This window comes from Opisthocomus hoazin, chromosome 2 (genome assembly GCF_030867145.1).
Source record: "Opisthocomus hoazin isolate bOpiHoa1 chromosome 2, bOpiHoa1.hap1, whole genome shotgun sequence".
Lineage (NCBI taxonomy): Eukaryota > Metazoa > Chordata > Aves > Opisthocomiformes > Opisthocomidae > Opisthocomus > Opisthocomus hoazin.
In genome coordinates, this window is record NC_134415.1 from 1,184,267 (window position 1) to 1,203,525 (window position 19,259).

At 52.6% G+C, this 19,259-nt stretch overlaps 1 protein-coding gene across 11 annotated transcripts in view; it reads left to right on the forward strand.

The window, feature by feature from the left end:
• Positions 1–19,259, forward strand: part of QKI (QKI, KH domain containing RNA binding) — a 158,697-nt gene that overhangs the window by 95,902 nt on the left and 43,536 nt on the right. For all 11 annotated transcript variants that reach the window (XR_012761963.1, XM_075411735.1, XM_075411679.1 and 8 more), the window contains exon 4: positions 14,888–15,031. Coding sequence is in view for 10 of the 11 variants with exons in the window: in XM_075411735.1 (XP_075267850.1) it covers positions 14,888–15,031 (144 nt within the window). In the remaining variant the exon portion in view is untranslated. The remainder of the gene's footprint in view (positions 1–14,887; positions 15,032–19,259) is intronic.

Here is a 19,259-nt window from a genome sequence, read left to right on the forward strand (position 1 = left end):
TTGGGTTTGGGGGGTTTTTTGAGAAAGAAGCCTTATGTGACCAGGCTGTATCCGTGCTGTGGTGTGGTTAGGGGACCTAATTTATGCCTACAAATATCTCAAGGGTGGAGGACGGGACCAAACTCTTTCCAGTGGTGCCCAGCGACAGGACAAGGGGCAATGGGCACAAACTGAAGCAGAGGAAGCTCCAGCTGAACCCGAGGAAGAACTTCTTCCCTCTGAGGGTGACGGAGCCCTGGCCCAGGCTACCCAGGGAGGTTGTGGAGTCTCCTTCTCTGGAGATATTCCAGCCCCGCCTGGCCGCGGTGCTGTGCAGCCTGCTCTGGGTGACCCTGCTTGGGCAGGGGCTTTGGCTGGGTGATCCCCAGAGGTCCCTGCCAACCCCCACCATTCTGTGAGTCTGTGGTGAGCAGGGAAGCAGCCACTGCAACCCATCGATGTCTCCTGTGGAAGTAGGTGCTTGTAAGAAGGGTGTGGAGATTGCCAGCTCCGGTTAGAAGGTGCTAGAGCTGAGGTTGCTCGTTAGAGCATTTCTGTGCAACGAGCTTTTCCTTGGGGTTAATCACTGTGCTGTGACTGTGACACACCCTCGTTTAGGTAAATGGGACCCAGTGCGTTCATTTCTCAGGCCAGCATCTGGGACACAGTGTTTGACGTGAGAACTGCTGGTCGCGTGGCGCGCCGCGCTTGGGCTGAGCGGCAGCGGAGTTCGCGGAGCAGCGGGGTTTCAGGCAGCCGCCTCGGCAGCCCCGCGAAGCCGCCTTCGAGGCGAGCGGTGCTGGCGAGGGCCCGGGGTGTCTGCGGGGCTCCCCTGTCCACAGCCCGCTGGGAGCCGGCCGGCGGGCAGGCAGCGGCCGGGCAGGCTGGGCCCGCTGCTCAGCGTCCTGCTCCCGCTGCTCCGGCGGGACGCGTCGCTGCGGCGGCTCGGCTCGCGGTGGGACGCGTCGCTGCGGCGGCTCGGCTCGCGGTGGGACGCGTTGCTGCGGCGGCTCGGCTCGCGGAGCCGGCCGAAGCCGTGTGCGCTGCCGTGTTGAGCCCGCGCTAGGAGGGCCCCGCGGGGAGGGAGATGGGGATGGAGCCGCCTGCGTTGGTGGGAGCGAGCAGGTGCTGTTTCAGCTCTGCTGTTGGACTGAAGGCTGCGGATAAACCCTTCTCTACAAGAAAACTCCGAGTAATTCTGCCTTGTGACTTGGGAGAGTCCCTTTCTCGGAGGTGGCCGTGGAAGGTCAGTGTTCTAGTTATGAGCGCAGACATCGTGTCTAAAGCTGGCAATATTCGTTGAAGCAACCACGTGTGGGTAAGCTGGGTTTACGTTCAGCGCTGCCTGTTCTTGCTGGCAGACGGGGTGACCGAATCCAGCTGTCCGGGGAGCGTTTAGCTACCGGGGCGCGTCGGTCCCCGTGCCATCCCCGCAGGCTGCGCGAAGCGGGAGTCCTTCGGTGCCTGCTCTGCGCTGCGCGTCGCCAACCAACTCCGCAAGTCGCGTTCATCACGAGGATCGAAATAAGAAAGGGGAAATAGGAAAAATACCAGTTGGAGTCCTATCAGTGCTGATTCCGTTTGTCGTTGCGGGGTCGGGACCCTGCAAAGCGCTGCAGCTTACGCAGCAGACCTGCTGTAAGGTGCATGACCTCCCCTGCCCTGCTGTCTGCAGCCCGAGGCTGCGAGCGCTTGTCAGACGCGCAGTTATCGTCAGGGTGCGCGTCTGTCCGGAGCAGAGCCGTTCGCGAGCGGTGCGAGATGCGGGCTTTGGGCTGGAGCTCAGGCTGGAGCTGTAGGTAGGTTTGAGCTAAAGCTGGAGCGTTGCAACCGTGCCGGCCTGGCCCAGGCAGTGAAACGGCTTTGCTCTTCCTCCCTCCTGCCTTTTGCTGCCTTCTGGTAGCCCAGCAGAGAAGTGCTGTTGGCAGAGTGTTGAAGTTACTCCGCTTCCTCCACCCCTTCCCCTCCCCAGCCTGTCCATGGACCAATCTGAAAAAGCAGAGGTGATGAAGGTTTGTTTTCTCTCTCCTAAATTCTCTAAACTTCACTGCGCAAGAACAGTTTCTGTGTGGCTCGGAAAGTTACTCGAGGCTTAACTACTACCTGCAGAGGTTTGGTTTGAGTCGCGAGTCTCATATTTTTGTTGCTTTGACAAAGAGTAAAAACCTAAAGGTCACAATGTCCTAACATAAAGCTAACACCGTATTAATATAAAAAGAATTTTGTTTTATATTACAAGCCACCTCACTTTAAAGAAAGGGTGGTAGCTGTTCCTAGCCTTAAACAGAGGTCAGGACTGTTCTGGGCATACAAAGAGCAAACACTATGGGCCGGTTCTTTTTCCCTTTTTTCTGAGGGGGGGAATAGGGGAGTGTTCTCCTTTGGATTTTCTGAAGTTTAGCTGGCAGTTGTGTGCAGAGGTTTGTAACTGTGTCTGAAACTCGTCTGCTACGTGGTGGGTTAGGAGGTGGCACTGTTCCGTTTTCTTGGCACACTGAGGTTATGTTAACGTGTTCAGTCTGGGTTTCTGCTGAGAACGTTCTGTAGCGACATCTCCGTCTACTTGAGTGCAAAGATCTGGAGTGAGTGAGATTTCACCTTTTTTACTAAGTGTTAAGCAGTTTCTGAAGAGATGTGAAGGAGGTTGGTAATCACGTGGTACTGTAAATGTGAACAGCGTGAGGAAAGGGGGAGGAGGAGTTCTCCCTTTGAGAAGCCTGCAGTGATTTTGTAGCTGAAGGAAGTGAAGGGTTGGCGTGACTGTATTGTCATCTGGCAAAGTTGTCTTTGCCGTGTGCTCCCTGGAGAGCTTCGCCAAGATTGGTGCCGAGGAATCCCTGTTGGTATATCTTTTATTTTTCATATATATATGAAAAATAGAAGATATACCTCATATAATAAAAGATATGTATATCATATATATATATGAAAAATAGAAGATATACCTCATATAATAAAAGATATGTATATCATATATATATATGAAAAATAGAAGATATACCTCATATATATATATATAAGGGAAATGGTTGGATTTTCAAGCAGGGACTGGGTCGCTGGGCTCTGGAAGCGAAGGGCTGATTGGGATCAGGAGAGTGGAGGTGTGGGTGTGTTGGCATTAGAATGCGGGGGGCAAGCAGCTCTGCTTACTCTGAGAGCTCCAGAAGGTCTGTTTGCTATCACATTTTTTCTCTTAGTATTTCTTTCTCCTCCTTTTTTTTATGTCGTAAATTCAGTCTGAAATAAAAAAAAAACAAACAGTCGTTCATTTCTAATTATATATTAAAAAAACTAACAAATTATGTGTGAATCAATGTAGCTTTGTCTGTTTGTTAGACTTTGGATATAAAGGAGTGAAGATCGCTGGAGTTGATGCTTGGATTAAGCAGGAGCAGCACCTGAAGAGAAGTGGGGTTTGCTCTGCGGTGCCCTGGGCCTCGTGGCCGGTCGGGCACGGCTGCGCGGTGGCGTGGAGCAGCTGGAGCAGGGCTGCCTGGGGCCAAGCTCGGGTGAGCCAGGGCCGGGTGCTGGGGCGCGGGCTGGGTCTGCGACGCGAAGCTGCAATCAGTCTGAGCGGGGCAGGGAGGAAATAAAACAGGGATCAGAGAAATGAAAATAGTGGAAACTCAGGAAAGACAGCTGCCACGATCATCTGGGGCAGTTACTGGTGATGAAAGTTACGTGGTGGTGCTTCAAAAGCGGGAAGAAAATGTTCCAGCAAGGGTAAAATGACGCTACCAGCCTAGGAGCTGGTCGTCTTCTCCACTGACTACAGAAATGTCGCTTATGTTTTTGACTTCTACGAGCGCTGGTGACGAACGCGACGTTGCTGGCGGTGCCCAGACTTGGGGCTGCTGTCAGCGGCAGTCCAGGCTGCGGCCAGGAGCCGTGCGCTGGGGCTGCCTTGTTCGTTTGCTTTCTTCTTTTTGTTGGTTTGTGTTTTTTTTAAACCATTTAAAAATATCTCTACAGCAATGTTTGGGCGTCCTAGACTGTGCAGACTGGCAGAGTGGGAAACCGGTGAGCGGACGCTCTTTCCCCTGGGTAGAGCTGGGGAGCAGCGGGGACACTGTCCTGTGACAGCTGGGGAGCAGCGGGGACACGGTGACACTGTTCCTTGCCCAGCAGAGCCAGCGTTCAGAGAGGCGAGCCCGCGGCGCGGGTGCTTCCCCCGCCTTCCCAGATCCCGCACCGCAGGCTCGGGCGGTGCCTTCCGTCCTCTGTGGTCACTGCGCAGGTGGAAGCCAGAGCGTCGCCTGGGTGGAAAACGGGGAAACCAAGGGGCTCGCCTTGAGGAGGACCCTGATGTCCAGCTTCCAAGTGCTGCTGAGAGGATTCGGCCGACCCTCCGCAGCTGCAGGGAGGCTCCGGTCCGCAGGGAAGGGCACAGCACCCACCTCCTGGCGAGGTCCTGCTCACTGGGTATTTTTCCTCCCCTCCCAGGCCGGGATTCGCCTGCTCCGAGGGCGGCGTGGGCAGTGCCCTGTCCTGCCCGGTCCGTGGGCCCGCCGGGGACGTCAGCCTGGGGCGCGAGGCGGGATGAGGGCCTCAGTCAGCGCCCATGGCCGGGACCAGCGGGCGCTGGCTTCCCCTGGAGCCGCAGCTCCCTGCGGAAGGTGCCGTGCCTCCAGCTGGGTGTGGAGAGGCGGCTAGGCTTGGGGCCCTGGGGGTGTCACCACTTGCAGCTCTCCTCGTCTGAGAATCCCAGATGAAAAACGGGCATCAGGCTGGCAGTTCAATGAAGACTGTTTTTTCCTTCAGCATGTAATTCAGCAGAGGTTTAGAGACCTCGGTGAAGTTTTCCGGTGGAATCCAGAGGCGTGTGCTAGCAAGGCTCGTACCTTGGTGTGCTGGTCTTCCTCCTGGGTGGAAATGGAATGGTGAATCAAAACATAATGCAACTAGAACACTGCTTAAGTAAAAACTGAGATGTGTAGAAGAGCCTTTGTGTACTTAGAAGAGTAAATTTAATAGTATTATATAGTAAAATATGATGTTCCTGACATGTTGATCCTACTTTAAGTACCACCTCTTTAGGTCATGGAGGGGAAGAACTAGTTCATAAAAACTATATCTAGTGCCATAGTATCTGTGGATATCTGTTCTGCTTTGTTTTTAACGTCCTGTTAACGATCAGTAAAATAAAACTTCTGAAGTACGTTAAGACTCTGTAAGCGGAGTGATGTAATATCCGTGTGTATAAAAGTGCATGGTACGTGGGTGCAGCTTGATACTACGGTGGATGAAAGAATACTTCCTTCTGCCAGCCTTTCTCCATCTAAAGCTGAACAGCAAAATTGGCTTGGTACTGGCTAATAATGCTCATGAACTCAGAGCCAAGGCAGGTTGATGCAGCGGTGATGTTAGAACAGTTGCAGGTTATTTTGAAGACAATTCTATTAGTGACTGCTAATGAACGGGCTTGAGCCATGAGTGGAAATAAACTTGCTGTCCGTATTTCCTGGTGAGAGGATGCCCCGAGGACTGTGCCCGCTGCCGCAGATTGGGTGGTGTTGATCTAAGCCTTCATTTAAAGATGTCTTCTGTACCTTGAGATTCAGAATGTGGCGGTGCTTCCCTTCGGAAAGCTGTCTGAAGATAACCCTGAATCGAGAAGACTGTTGCAGTCAGGTTTTATTGGCATTTCATTTTCTTTTGAGAGAATTTGGTATTTGTGTATGGGTATTATTACGCTAACAGTAGTCAGTGTGTGCAAATAATCACAGTATTGTGAAGTGCCTTGTGCTGCTTGTTCCCTTTTCTGTAGGGGAGTCAAATTATCCTTGGAGATCAGCGTAACTCTCCCTCCATATGGAGCTGACTACTTTAGGAATACTGGTAAAGTTGAAATGTGAGAACTCTTACTTGTAGCCCAAAGTCAGAGGCGGGAGCAGCCCCCCTCCTCTGAAGAGCTGCAGTTGACACCGCGTGCTGAGTTGGAGTGCGAACAACTGCCTGCGTCTCTAACGATACACCCGAGTGTTGGGTTTACGCTGCGCATCTCGTCTGCAAAGTTCTCGGTCGTTCCCTGAGGATACCGATGCGTGCAACACTTGTTTGGTCCCAGAACAGTGAAATACTCCGTGTTAACAGGCTGCGGGGTTTCGGTGGCACTGGACCGTGCAGCTCGTTCCACACGCTGTAGCTCTGACCGTTGGCCCTGGCAGAATGAGCGGCCAGGACGCGCGACGGCAGTGCTGGGGGGCTGCGACCCTGGGGCCGCCGGCGGCTCTGCCTTCCCCGGCCCCTTCGCGGCGGGGGCTGCCCTTGGACTGGGCTGCCCTTGGACTGGGCTGCCCTTGGACTGGGTTTCTGATGCTGCGCACAGAGCCTGTGCCGAGGCAGAGAACAGAGGCCACCTCGGTGCGTTTTCACGTTAGGTTGTGCGGTGCCGTCAGGTTTTTCCAGCATAGTTCTTCCAGGAGTGTTTCAGAGAGTGCCCCTTGCCAGCGTGTGTCAGCGGCCGGCTGGTTTCACGTGAGCTTCCCCTCTGCTCTGCCCTGGGGAGGCCCCATCTGCAGTGCTGTGTCCAGTGCTGGGCTCCCCAGTTCAAGAAAGATGAGGAGCTGCTGGAGAGAGTCCATCAGAGGGCTACGAGGATGAGGAGGGGACTGGACCATCTCTCCTACGAGGAGAGGCTGAGGGAGCTGGGCTTGTTCAGCCTGGAGAAGAGAAGGCTGAGAGGGGACCTTAGAAATGCCGATCAATATCTGCAGGGTGGGGGTCAGGAGGACGGGGCCAGACTCTTTCCAGTGGTGCCCAGTGACAGGACAAGGGGCAACGGGCACAAACTGGAGCAGAGGAAGCTCCAGCTGAACCCGAGGAAGAACTTCTTCCCTTTGAGGGTGATGGAGCACTGGAACAGGCTGCCCAGGGAGGCTGTGGAGTCTCCTTCTCTGGAGATATTCCAGACCCACCTGGACAAGGTCCTGTGCAGCCTGCTCTGGGTGACCCTGCTTGGGCAGGGGGGTTGGGCTGGGTGACCCCCAGAGGGCCCTGCCAACCCCGACCATTCTGTGACTCCGTCATTCTGTGATTCTACGGTTCTGCGAGCTGGGAGGCTCCCACTGCCGCGTCCGGGTTGTCTGGAAGGCGGCTGCGTGTGCACCGAGAGCAGGTGATCGGGGCCGTTGTGACGCCGGTGCCGTGTCTGGCGCTGGGCACCGCCGGGCTCAGGCGCTGCTGTGTCGCTGCGCTAGGAGAAGGCTTCGATCGGAGCAGTGATCGCCCTGGCCAGGCGCTGCTCCCGCTGCATTTCTTTGCTTCCAGGATTTTTTCCCCAGCTTCCTGCGTGCGAGCTGCTGCCATTAGAAGCTCAGTAGGAGCAAAAGTCTGTGTTAATTTGCCTGACTGTAACTGCGCAATTAAAGCAGTTTATCAGCAGGGGTTGGGACAATCAGTGTGTTCTGATGCTTCGTGTTATAAAATTACTTCTGTTGTTCAAACAGATACTGTAATTAGTGCATCCTTTTACACTGGTTTTCTGCAAAGCTGGCTTGGAGTTTCATCTGATAAAAACAGCTATTCTTGCCACTCACCTAAGCTCTTATTTTCTTTGTGGGCCTCTTCTAAAGTAACAAGCTCTATTGAAGCGGTGCTGGCAGCAGCATGTCGTGTGAAAACACTTGTGGGTACGGGGTTGGGGCGGGGTGGGGGTGTTTTCAGGGGGTTTTGTGTTTGTTTTTCATCGGTCAGTCCTGCCAAGACTGAGATTCCCTGGCAAAAATGGAAGGAGAAGGCTCCATGGTTGTAAGGAAAAATGTCTTCACTGGCAGAGTGGTCAGGCATTGGATCCAGCTGCCAGGGAGGTGGTGGAGTCCCCATCCCTGGAGGGGTTCGAAACGCGTGTGGATGTGGCACTTGGGGACATGGCTTAGCAGGCGTGGTGGGGTCGGGTTGGCGGTTGGACTGGATGACCTTAGAGGTCTTTTCCAACCTGTGATTCTGATTCCATTTACAATTATTACTGCATACCAGCGTATCACAGAATCACAGAATAGTAGGGGTTGGAAGGGACCTCTGTGGGTCACCCAGTCCAACCCCCTGCTGAAGCAGGGTCACCTACAGCAGGCTGCACAGGACCTTGTCCAGGCGGGGCTGGAATATCTCCAGAGAAGGAGACTCCACAGCCTCCCTGGGCAGCCTGGGCCAGTGCTCCGTCACCCTCAGAGGGAAGAAGTTCTTCCTCATGTTCAGACAGAACTTCCTGTGCCTCAGTTTGTGCCCATTGCCCCTTGTCCTGTTTGCTACCGAGCTCCTACATAGATGGGCAGGTTGCTTCGTGTCAGATGATGAAGATGACTCTGTGTTCTGTCCCCGGCACAGGTGTCATTAGGTGTCATGAGGACAGCTCCGCGAGACGCGGTGAGCCAGCCTCTGAGGGCAGCTGGGTGCTAGAACACGGTCCGCAGACTCTGCCTTTCCCTGTTGAGCTCCGACCTCGTTGGGGCCGCGGCAGCCCCCTGCCAGCCCGCCCGGCCAGCAGCAGCGGGGGCAGCGGGGGGTGGGTCTGCGGCCTCAGCACCGCGGCCGGGTGAGGGCAGCGGCCCTGCTGGCGCGCTGGGCTGGCTCGCCGGGGGACGCGGCGAGGCAGCAGCGAGAGCTGGTCCCAGGGGTGCTGCTGTCACTGGGCTGGGGCTCCCCTCGGCGTCTGCCAGCTGACGGGGGGCTGTTTGGGCAGCCTCGCACGGTGCCTTACAGGAGTTCTGTCTCTGCGGCAGAGGTGCCAAAAATCTGTAGCTCAGGTTGGCCGAAAGAGCAGTTAGGAGGACAGAAGCTACGTTGACCACCACGAGATGGGAGCTCAACCCAGAAAAGGTTGGGAGTAACGGCTTCGTTCAGGGAAAAGTGCGTTGTTCTCCGCTGCCTCTGGCTTGGCCTTACCGGTTCAGCCGTGTCGGCGGAAGGCTGTGAAGTGAGGCGTGATCTGTGTCGAGTGGCTGAGGAATGCGTCTCTTGGACTCGTTAATTCAGACCTGACGTTGTTGCAGGGCCACAGTGCATCTTGACTCTTAAAATATGTAAACTAGAGCAAGACTAGAATTTGCCTACAGTGACCTTTCCAATTTATGACTTTTTAGTTAAATGTAACTTTTGTTTCAAAATTGCTTTAAATCAACATGTTAACTTTTTAAAAAAAATTCATGCAGCTGCTTTTAAACTGCTCTTTCTGTTATTTTTGAAACTTTGATATGTGTGTGTGAATGTTTTCATAGCAACATTCACCTAGAACTGCTGTCAGTGGCAATGTACCTGTAGCACTATTTATGAGACAAAATATATTGCGGTAATTTTGCTAAATAGCTGACTTGCTCTCTCCACCTCTTACCTCCTCCATCTGACTGTGAGAAGTGGCTACAAGTGATTATACTGTTCCTTATATCTTAGGATAATTTTAATTAAAGTTCTTGGGATGTACTCGAATTAAACCTTTGTACGGTTTAAAGGACTAAAGCTGTTCTGATGCCTTTCAGTGTTCGGTTTGACGTGGTAGGGAGCACTCTTCCCTTTTCCCCCTGGCTTGTCTGGGGCTTGCGTCCTGCGGCGGGGAAGGGCAGCTGCTTGTGGTGGGCTGGGGAAAACGGAATTTAGCGACCGAGCGCTTGGAGGTGAGCGGGGATGCTGCGGCGGGTTCCCAGCGCTCCCTTGAGCAGTGCCTGCTTTAGAAGGCCCCTGCTGTTGGTGCTGAGCTGCGTTTGTGTTTGCTGGTTGGTGACACTACTGGAAATGGCGTGAGTTAGAGTGGAAGAAGCGCGCAGGGTGGGAGTTGCACTGTTGTTAATACCACAGGCCGTAGCTGTCTGAAAAAAACGCCGTGTGGGAAACTGCCTTCCACCCCGAGCGCGTCGCCTTCGTTCTTTCCTTACTGTCTGGCCAGCAGGCCCCTGCCTGCGTGTGGGCAGCTGCTGGGAAGGTGTTTCTTCTCAGCAGTCGTCTCCTTCTCCTCTCGTGGCATTCTGACGGCGGGCAGCGAGCGGACCCTGCGCCACTTGTCCTTAGCACTTCAGCTTAGTTTTAGCCGGCCGTGCTGTGAGGGTCTCCAGGCCTTCGTGGTGAGGAAGGAAGGCTGAGATTTTTTTAGAACTTCTTGATAAAATACGTCGTGGTGCCTTGCTTGCTGAAAATATTTTCCCCTTTCACTATTTGAATCTTTCGAACAGTTTCAGTCAAGCTTGACAAGCGCTTCTTTCCTTTGGGCCTCGAGTTTTCTGGAAATTGCTGGCCAGAGAGGGGAGAAGCGTGGCGTGGCACCGCTGGCCGAGGCAGCGGTGCGCTGGGCTTGCCGTGGTCGCCGTTGCGTGGCGTGCGGACGGGCAGCAGCTGCGGGCTGTCTTGTGGAGGCGCTGAAGGAGGAGGCTTTGGGCTGGGGTACGCAGGTGTGAGTGGAGATGGCCGTAAGGGACGGGGAGGCAGGCGGTGTGGGAGCGCGGCTCGGAGCTGCTGTGCTGGGGGGAGGCGTGTGGAAACGCAGGGCACGCGTCAGCGGGGAGCCGGGCTGCAGCGTTCCCCGCACGGAACGCTTTGCTGCTGTTAAAGCTTGGCTCTGCAGATGCAGGTTGGTTGCATCCTCTGCCTGCTTTTTGGCTCCCCTCTAAATCCCTTCCCAGGAAAATAAAAAATAATTAGAATAAAAAAAACCACAAAAAGAAATTTCAGTAATTATGTTATTTTTTCTTTTATTTTCACGTAACTAAATTTTGAGGAGTTGTAGCAAGATTTTTCTTTTGGTTTGTATTTTGGTAAACTACCTGATCCATTGACCTTAAAAGCAGCATAAATAATGAGCAGTTTCTACAAGTCCCTTGTAGCGCATAGGTACCCTGAGGATAATGTGTGTACACACACAGGCAGCGGAGTGAAAGCAAAATCTGTTTGCGGAATTAGGCTATATTTAAGGGTACTGAAGTTGCTGCCGCACAAGGAGCACAGTGAAATTTCATCTGCCAGTTATGTTGCTCTTAATGTTCTTTAATTTAGCAGACAAGATAGTTTGGTTGTAATTAAGCTTTTCTGATATTGCTGTTCCCCAAGGTTGTGGCATAAATCATATTACTCCATAGTTCCCTGCATCTTCACTGCCTCCATTTTTCCTGTATAATTCTTCCGTAAACAATCTCTGGGATGGAGGAGAACTTCATGCTGTAAATTACTTCTTGTATATGTAATACAACTTTTAATATATGCAATTCATTTGCTTTTTCCTGAGTCTTCTGTTCAGGTTTTCTGATTTTCTTGGTGCTGCTTCTTCTGCGTGCGTACCCTGCCTGCTGTGGCAGCAAATGTTTTTTGCCTAACATAACTCTCATGGCAATTTCTGTTACTTCTCGCTGCTTTTTCTATGGGTAGACCTGGCAACCAGGCCGAGTTGCTCAACAGTTGCTCCTGGAGGACATGAGGCAGTGGGCACACTGAAATAAAAGAAATTGCATTGAAACATAAGAAAAAGCTTTTTTTGTTGTTCCTGGTTGCCTGGAGAGGTGGTGGAGTCTCCCTCCCTGGAGATGTTTCAGGCCTGGCAGTGGGCCCCATGCCCGAGCCCCCTGCCGCGGGCCGGGGCTGGGGCTGGCGGTGGCCGGACCCCTGCCCAGCTGCGCCGGGTCGGGCACTCGCTGGCCTCTGTGGCTGGGCTTCGCGGCGGGACGGCCACCGGTGGGACGGCCACCTCTGGTCCTTCCTGCCTGCAGGGCTGGGCCGCGGGGCGGGTGGCGGTCGCTCGCTCGGCCCCTCCTTTCACGATTTTCTTCCCAAACAGTCTCAGAAGAAAACCCTGGCAACCCTGGCAGTCTTGGGCCGTATTTCAGGAGTCTTGAGCAAGACGCTTCCCAAGCTGAATTCCAGATGTATTCAGTCTCTCTACCCAGCCTTTTCTAGAATAAAACAGGGTTGGGAAAAGATGGTTTCAAGACTTGTTGCGCAGAGGAGTCGTGTAATTTAAGTAAAGATTTTACTTGGAGGAAAGTATGTTTTTCCAAACCATCCTTTCAGGATTGAAAAGGAGAAAGGCAGCGTGTCAGATCGCAGCTCCTAGCTGGGAGGGCGGCAGGTTGCCCCTGCTCCCGTCAGCACGGCCCTGGCAGGCGTTTTGCATCGGACTTGCTCTTGGAGCGAGTGACCTTGTGCGGATCCGGATTTCACACCAGTGGTAAAAACCAGCAGACAAATAAATAATCGGACATACATGTTGGTAGAACAGCCAGGTTGTGTTTTCAGCAAACCAGGAGACAGCTCTTGGAGAGCTGTTAACCCCTGAGGAAAGCAGCCTCGGGGGACGGGACGGGAGCGGTGGAGGGATTCGAAGCCCCGGTGCGTTGGGGCAGCACAGCAGGAGCTGGAAGGCCATCCAGATGCTCTTCTCTGGTGGTTTTGACTAATTGGTTTTTTTCAAAACAATTGTGTGGACTTTAGTCTGCTTAACCTTTTTTTCTGTCTCACCCGTTACTTAGGAAATAGCACTCCCCACAACAACAGGACTTTGTTAATGGACTTCGTGACCGTAGAAGAGCGTTCCACCTAAAAGTAAATTAGGGGGTGTGGAAAGGAATCTACAGTATCGCCTGTTTATTGTCCGATGTGCAGCTTTTTTTGTTTCTTTTTTTTGAACTGAACAAGAAGATCCTCATGCTGCGACAGAATAATTTGAAATGAAATATTTAAATCCTGAGTATATTTAAATCCTGAGTAACAGAGAGGCAGGCTACCTTGTTTCATAGAACCACCAAAGTATTTTCCGGTGTTCCAGCAGGTACGATCAGGCACAGCTCCACCACAGCAAGGTGCGTTGCATTTTTCGTTGCTGACGGGTGGCAGCTCCTCCAGACGTTCCACGTGTTTGAGACTTTGCACCCTGTTGCTCTCGTTCCGTAAGAAACGGGTGCAGCGCGGTGCGGCCCCTCTGGGTGCCCGCTCTGTGTGCAGGGGTGCCATGTAACGCCCGGCAGCTGAACGGCGCCCAGGCACTCCTCCTCCTCCTCTTCCTCCTCCTCTGGTGGGAGAAGGCCTTGCTGCTCAGCGCGGACACCTCTCCGTGGCAGCCCTCGCCCGGGTGCGGTGGCGGAGCAGGTCGCGGTCCATCCCGTGCGCCGTCACCGGTGCCGTCCCCGCGCTGCGTTCGGGACCTTCCCTCGTGCGTCACGCCTGCGACCTCCCGCTTGGTACCGGCGAGGCTCGGTGGAGCTTGGCACCGTCCGGAAAGAAAACAGGTCGCTCCTGGTTCGGGTTCAGAAACCATAACAACAAGTGGAAGAGTTTAAATAGTAGTGGTGGTGTTTGGATCCCGGTGGAGTGAAACGAGCTGCACCCGCCTGCTGGGGGGTGGTTCCTCCGAAGCTGCGGTGACGGCAGAGAACACGCTGTGACCCGCCTGCGCTTGGCATCAGGTTCGGTTTCATAAATGAGGATTATTTTTTTTCCTCTCTTCTTTTTTCAGCTTCTGAAATTCACAGGGATATTTTCATAGCCGCCATTGTTTACACCGTTGGTTAAGGTAATATTTAAAAAAAAATTAAAAATCCCTGCAGCTGGTAGGATGGAGTGGTGCACATGGGTGCGTTCCATGAAGAGCAGTGGAAGAAAGTTCCTTCGAAGTACTGATTCTTCCACGTCATTGTTCCATACGTCTCTCGTGATTCTATTTTCTTTTCCCGTTTTTACCCGTGTCTGCTCCCCACAACATTTCAGACTTAGAGCAGCTGAGTTACAGACAGAGCGTCATAAGGAACGGGGCTCCCTCGGGTACGTAGGGATATAAAGCACTGCGAGTATTTGTCGGTGTTAAATCTTCAAACATTTCCTCTGCATGGCTGATTTCCTGGAGGAATTCTGATGAAATTTGGGGAAAAAGATACACTTGCAATTAACTTTGCTTGCCTCAGTTTTTTTTGAAATGTGAATTGTGGTTCAGCCACAAACATTTGTCTTACAATTAGGAGGCTCCTTTATTCTGCTCAGGACTTTAAGTTTTAAACAAGTGGGGTTTGTTTATGCAGGCCTGTATTTAGATTCAACAGTTATAATAAGCCTTTGTCATTTGCTAAAGTTTTGATCCCCTCCCCCTGCCCCATTTTTTACATTATTACGTTTTAAATATTATTAAATTTAAATCATGTTCCTGGGAAATTTAGCTAGCTTCCTTTGCTGTTTAATAAAAATGGGGTTGGAAAGTTTCTTCTCTGTTGAGTTCATAATCTTATTTTTGGAAAGTCTGGGTACTGGAATGTGTTACTTAAATTTACTGGCACCTGTTTAAAAGTGTTTACCTTAAAAAAAAGTCTTGTTGAGCTTTCTGAAAACCCGCCTAAGGTTTCTCCTGGGGGCGACGAATGCCCTCGGCGTAGCGGCGTGCCCGCGCGGTGGTGAGCGCCTCGCTGCTGCTGGGCCTGCTGCGCTGTGGGGTCCTTGGACCTTCACGAATGGCCAGGAGCAGTTTGTAACGCTGAAGAGCTGCTCTCTTTTCCTGTCCTGTGCAGTAATTCAGATGGGGTTTCTATGCGTGGAGTCCGTTACGCTGTTAGGTGGCCGCATCACCAGTGCGCGGTGTCGGTTTAACCCTGGAGAGGCTCCGAAGGGCGCTGAAAGCGATGCTGTGTTGGTAGTGCTGCTTGTGCTCGTTCCCCTGCTCAGCTGGGAGAGGTTCGCTAAGACATCACAGCTGGTCTGTAGTCGGAAAAACTAAAAGAAAGAGGTTCCAACACAAGCCCAAACAAAATCCCCAGAAAGGTATTTCTGAAGCCCAAGTTCTCGTGAGGTACCGGTGTGAGACAGCACCATCTCCATGGTATGAAGAGGACTTTTCCTGTACTGCTGGAAAGGCGGTGCAGGTGCTGGCAGAGCTGGGTCTGCCTGCGGCTGGTGGGGTTGTCCCCTACAGAGTGACAGTGCTTCACAGCTTCCACCTCTCCGTTCTTTCTAGGAGGAGCAGAACCGAGGCAAGCCCAACTGGGAGCACCTGAACGAAGATTTACACGTACTCATCACTGTGGAGGATGCTCAGAACAGAGCAGAAATAAAGCTGAAGAGGGCTGTTGAAGAAGTGAAGAAGTTACTGATACCTGCAGTAAGTATTTGTGTGCAAGTCTTGGACTGCCATTTCCATAAATTACTTCTGAAATATAATTACTACCACAGCAGCAAGAGTCAGGCTCCAGAGCGGAGTCCGAAAGTGAAGTTTAGATGTTAGTTTGTAATACTCTAGTGATCTTTAGAATGTCTTGTCCCAGATGGAATTACTCCTCAGAGCAGAATAATGTTTTTAGGAGATGCTACTCTTCTTTGCCTGCGTGAGAGGCAGATTCAGGAAGCTCTTAGCCCCTGCAGAAGGCCGTGCTGACCTGCTGCAGACACGGGCTGTCTCGCCTGCTGTCGGCGCAGGGAGGCTTCGCTCTGAGGCCGGGGAAGCCGCCGGGTTTGGCTGTGCGGTGGCTCGGGCGCGTGGGGCGAGGGCAGCGCGTTGCCGCGGCGCGTGAAGCCCCTCGGCAGCAGCGTGCGCACAGCTCTGCTGTCCCTGCGCCGGGGACGCGGCCACCTCGGCGTGGGGTGGCGTGGGGGGCTCGCTGCGGCATGGGCTGGGTGCTGCCACCGCCGCCGGGGCCTCGAGACGCAGCGGAGAGAAACCACCACGTTTTTTGCAGCGGGGGGAAAACCTGCTGTGGTGCGAGGAGAAACGGAGGGCGTTCTGCGAAAGCGGGTGGCGGGTGGTGCTGGATGACCCGGAGGTGCTGGGTGCTGGCTGGCTGCGAGCGGATGGTGGCTGAGGAGAGCTGGGGGACACGTGCGGTATCAGCACGTTAGTCGGAACGCACTGCTAAAAGTTAGCAAAGGTCAGGAGAGATTTTAATTCTTGAGTTAACAAGATGTGGTAGAATATAAGCAGGAGGTATGAACCAAATGTAACTTAGAGCTCTGCACATTGCACGCTGTCAACCTCCGAAAGCAGATGAGAACTAGAGAAAGCAGATCTTCAGAATTTAGGGATTTACTGAAGAGATCTGGAGCACACTGGGATTGAGTTCATAGCAGGGGTTAGAGATGGTGATGAGGAAAAGACTTTTTGTATGGGCAAAACTGGAAAACCCTTGTGTTCGTCCTCTCCCTGCTATGCAGCAAAGAGTTTAAACCCACCCAGCTCAAACTTCCGCGTGGTACGGAGTGCGCTCCGCCAGGCACCTGCTTGTTCTGCCCGCTCCTTCCTGACGGCTGTGCCCGCGGGGTCGCGTTGCTGACTGCTGGTACGGCCCCCCAGCCCCGGTACGGCCCCCCAGCCCCGGTACGGCCCCCCAGCCCCGGTACGGCCCCCCCAGCCCCGGTACGGTCCCCCAGCCCCGGTACGGCCCCCCCAGCCCCGGTACGGCCCCCCAGCCCCGGTACGGCCCCCCCAGCTCCGGTACAGCCCCCCAGCCCCGGTACGGCCCCCCGCCCCGGGCCGGCTGCGTGCCGGCACTGGGCTCTGTGCGGGGCGGGGGTGCTTTCAGCCTCCCAGAGACCGACCAGGTCCTGTGCAGCCTGCTGTAGGTGACCCTGCTTGGGCAGGGGGGTTGGACTAGATGACCCACAGAGGTCCCTTCCAACCCCTACTATTCTGTGATTCTGTGATTCTGTGACACGCCGGCAGTTTTTCGGTGTGGCAGTGCCAGCCCGCTCTTTGCCTGGAATGTCCTCTGCCTCGTGGGGTAACTCGGTGAGCTGGAGGAGCTCTGCCATCCTCACTACAGGAATATTTATTTTTTTTCCCAACACCACAGGGCTAAGGGTTGTCCAGATACAGCGCCAGCTGAAAGACACGTTGTCCGTTCACGTCAGCGACATCTTTGTGTTGTGTGCAGGCGTAAGAGATGTGGGCGGCGCTGATTTCATGCGCAAGAGTTACTAAAGGTCTCTTGGCTCTCAAGTCTGCAAGCCAGACCTGGCTGGAGCAGGCGTGCGTAGTACGTGGCGAGGAGCGAGTGTGCGGGTGAGCTGGCTGTGGGCGCTGCCTGGTGCAGCCGTGCAGTTGCTGTCAGAAGTGGCTGCTTAACCAAATCTTGGCTTCAGGCAGTTTGAGAGTTGAAAATTCTGGTTTAGGATTTAAAGACGGGAGTTGAAAACTTCTGTGAAGGAAGCCATAAACCTTTAAATCGTCAGGGTAAGCATGAGGAAGAAAAGAAATTCTAGCTAATTATAGTGAGATGGGGGAAATTGTGGATGCTGGAAGATTCCACAGATGCTCTGAAGTGTACGAATGGAAAATTGGGAAGTCCCTTTCGCATGGTAAAATACCTGTGGCTTTTACTGTTTTCCAAAGAAGTGTCAGAGGATTGAAATTGATAAAAAGATATTAATGTATTTCTGGCTTATCTCCATCCAACTTGAGTAAAATTTGAGACTATGAAGGAGGGAAGATTCAGTCTCGTTCTTGCCTTATAGTGGCAATGCTTTGGTTTCCTGAGATACATTTCAGAAAAGGAAGCTGGCGTTAGAGATGGGAATGAGTTATTAATTTCTTGGAATAATCAGTTATTTTTATACTCAAGATATTAAAAAGCCTAATTACATTTTATAGCAAGAGTGCTCAAATAGGCACATTTCTAAAATGGATTTCCATTTGAAGGTACTTGGGTGAACGGAGACGATTTCAGTAGCAAAGTGTGTTTCTTCTCATCCTTATGAATCTGGATCGCTAGTGATGACTTTCCTTGTGAATCACTGGTTTCCTTTCCACGTGCTCTTGCGTTTTTACCAAGATGGTGGTGGAGTCCAGCAGTTTGTCTTTGGAAGTAAAAAAGGACAGCTTGAGGCAGACGGGCTGAACAAGCCATTTTTTTTCTCCCTAAGGAGAAAAGCCAAAACCTTTTTTTTTTTTTATTACCACTATTTTGTGTTTAATTCATATTTCTTTGGTATGAAACTTTTTTCATATATTTTGGCTGTACTTCAGGTTCTGTAGGACTCGTTCTTTTCCTCTTCCTGTAGTTCAGTGAGCTACTGGTCGTTACCTGGACCTGCAGGATGATGTGCTACTGCTGCTTTCATGTGTTTCTCCCAAGAAAACCAGGTGGAAGACAGCAGTCTGCGGGGTTTGGGGGTCACACTGAGCTGTGCTGACCTCGTGCCTCCTCCCGCGGTGAATCCCACAGGCTATTGATCTCTCTTCGTTGCGAGAGCTTGGGGAGTTTGTTCGTTACTCCCCAGCACTCAGTGAGGCTGGGAGGCAGACAGAAGATGCTCTGGATCGTGCGCCTGCGGGGCCCGTGTGAATGTGCGGTAACGGAGTGCAGCACACCGAGTTACGGTGTCCCCGAGGGGTGCGGCGAGTCTCGGAGGCCCTGGGCAGCGGGGCTGGGTTCCTCGGCTGGAAATACGCAGGGCCGCTGCGTGTTCCGGGAAGGGCTGGGTAGACCCCTCAGCTGAGGGTGCGTTCCGGGCGCTCCGCTCCTTGCCCAGGCGTCGAGGCCTCTCGAATCGCTGCTGTGCCTTCGTCCTGGCTGCCTTTGCAGAGGATGGGGCACGTGCAGCAGAGTTCAGATGTCAGGCAAATACTTTTTACCCCTTTTTCCTTTGACTCCACGTTCCTCCTTTCTGAGGAAAAGATGTTTCAGGCTGCTGCGTAACCGTGCTGGTCTGGGCTGGAATCGGTGCTTCTCCAGCTCTGTGTGTGCTGTCCCCGCGCCGGGCAGGCGCGGTGTGGCTGGGGTGCGGCCTCCGGCTTGCAGCTGCGTCGGGGATGCTCCCTGTCCGGCTGAGCCCGGCGCCTGCCACCGCGGTGGTGGCTTGTGAGAGTGCGATGGGTAGGAAACCACGTTTCCCTGGAAGGTTGGTTGTTAGTACCTTTGGTTCTTGCCTGTAAGAGTGATTTTGGGCTTTTCAGTCTTGAATGTCTTTAAATTGAGCTGTACAGCGTGGGGGAAAAGTATCATTATTTAAACAAAAAAAGCACGGAGCTTCATTAAGGTAAATACTGTAGCAATATTAATTTCATAATGTCAAAATTCTTAGAGTAGGTGAATGTTAATGGCAATGATTTTTTTTAAGGTAATTCAAGCACAAATAAAATTATACTATATAAGAGGTAAGATAATTATTCCTTGGTATGGAATAACATTAATTACAACAAAGTAGATGGGAGTCAACAAACAATCAATTTTATAATGGTCATTTTTGTGTATTTTGTAGCAGCTTTATGTATTAGACAACAGTTACCATCAGTCTCCGACAGCACTCCCAAGCATTTAATCCTGTTTGGTAACAGATGTTCCAGTGTTGTAGCTGAGGAATTTAAAAATAAAAGTAAGGAAAAGACGCAAAATAAA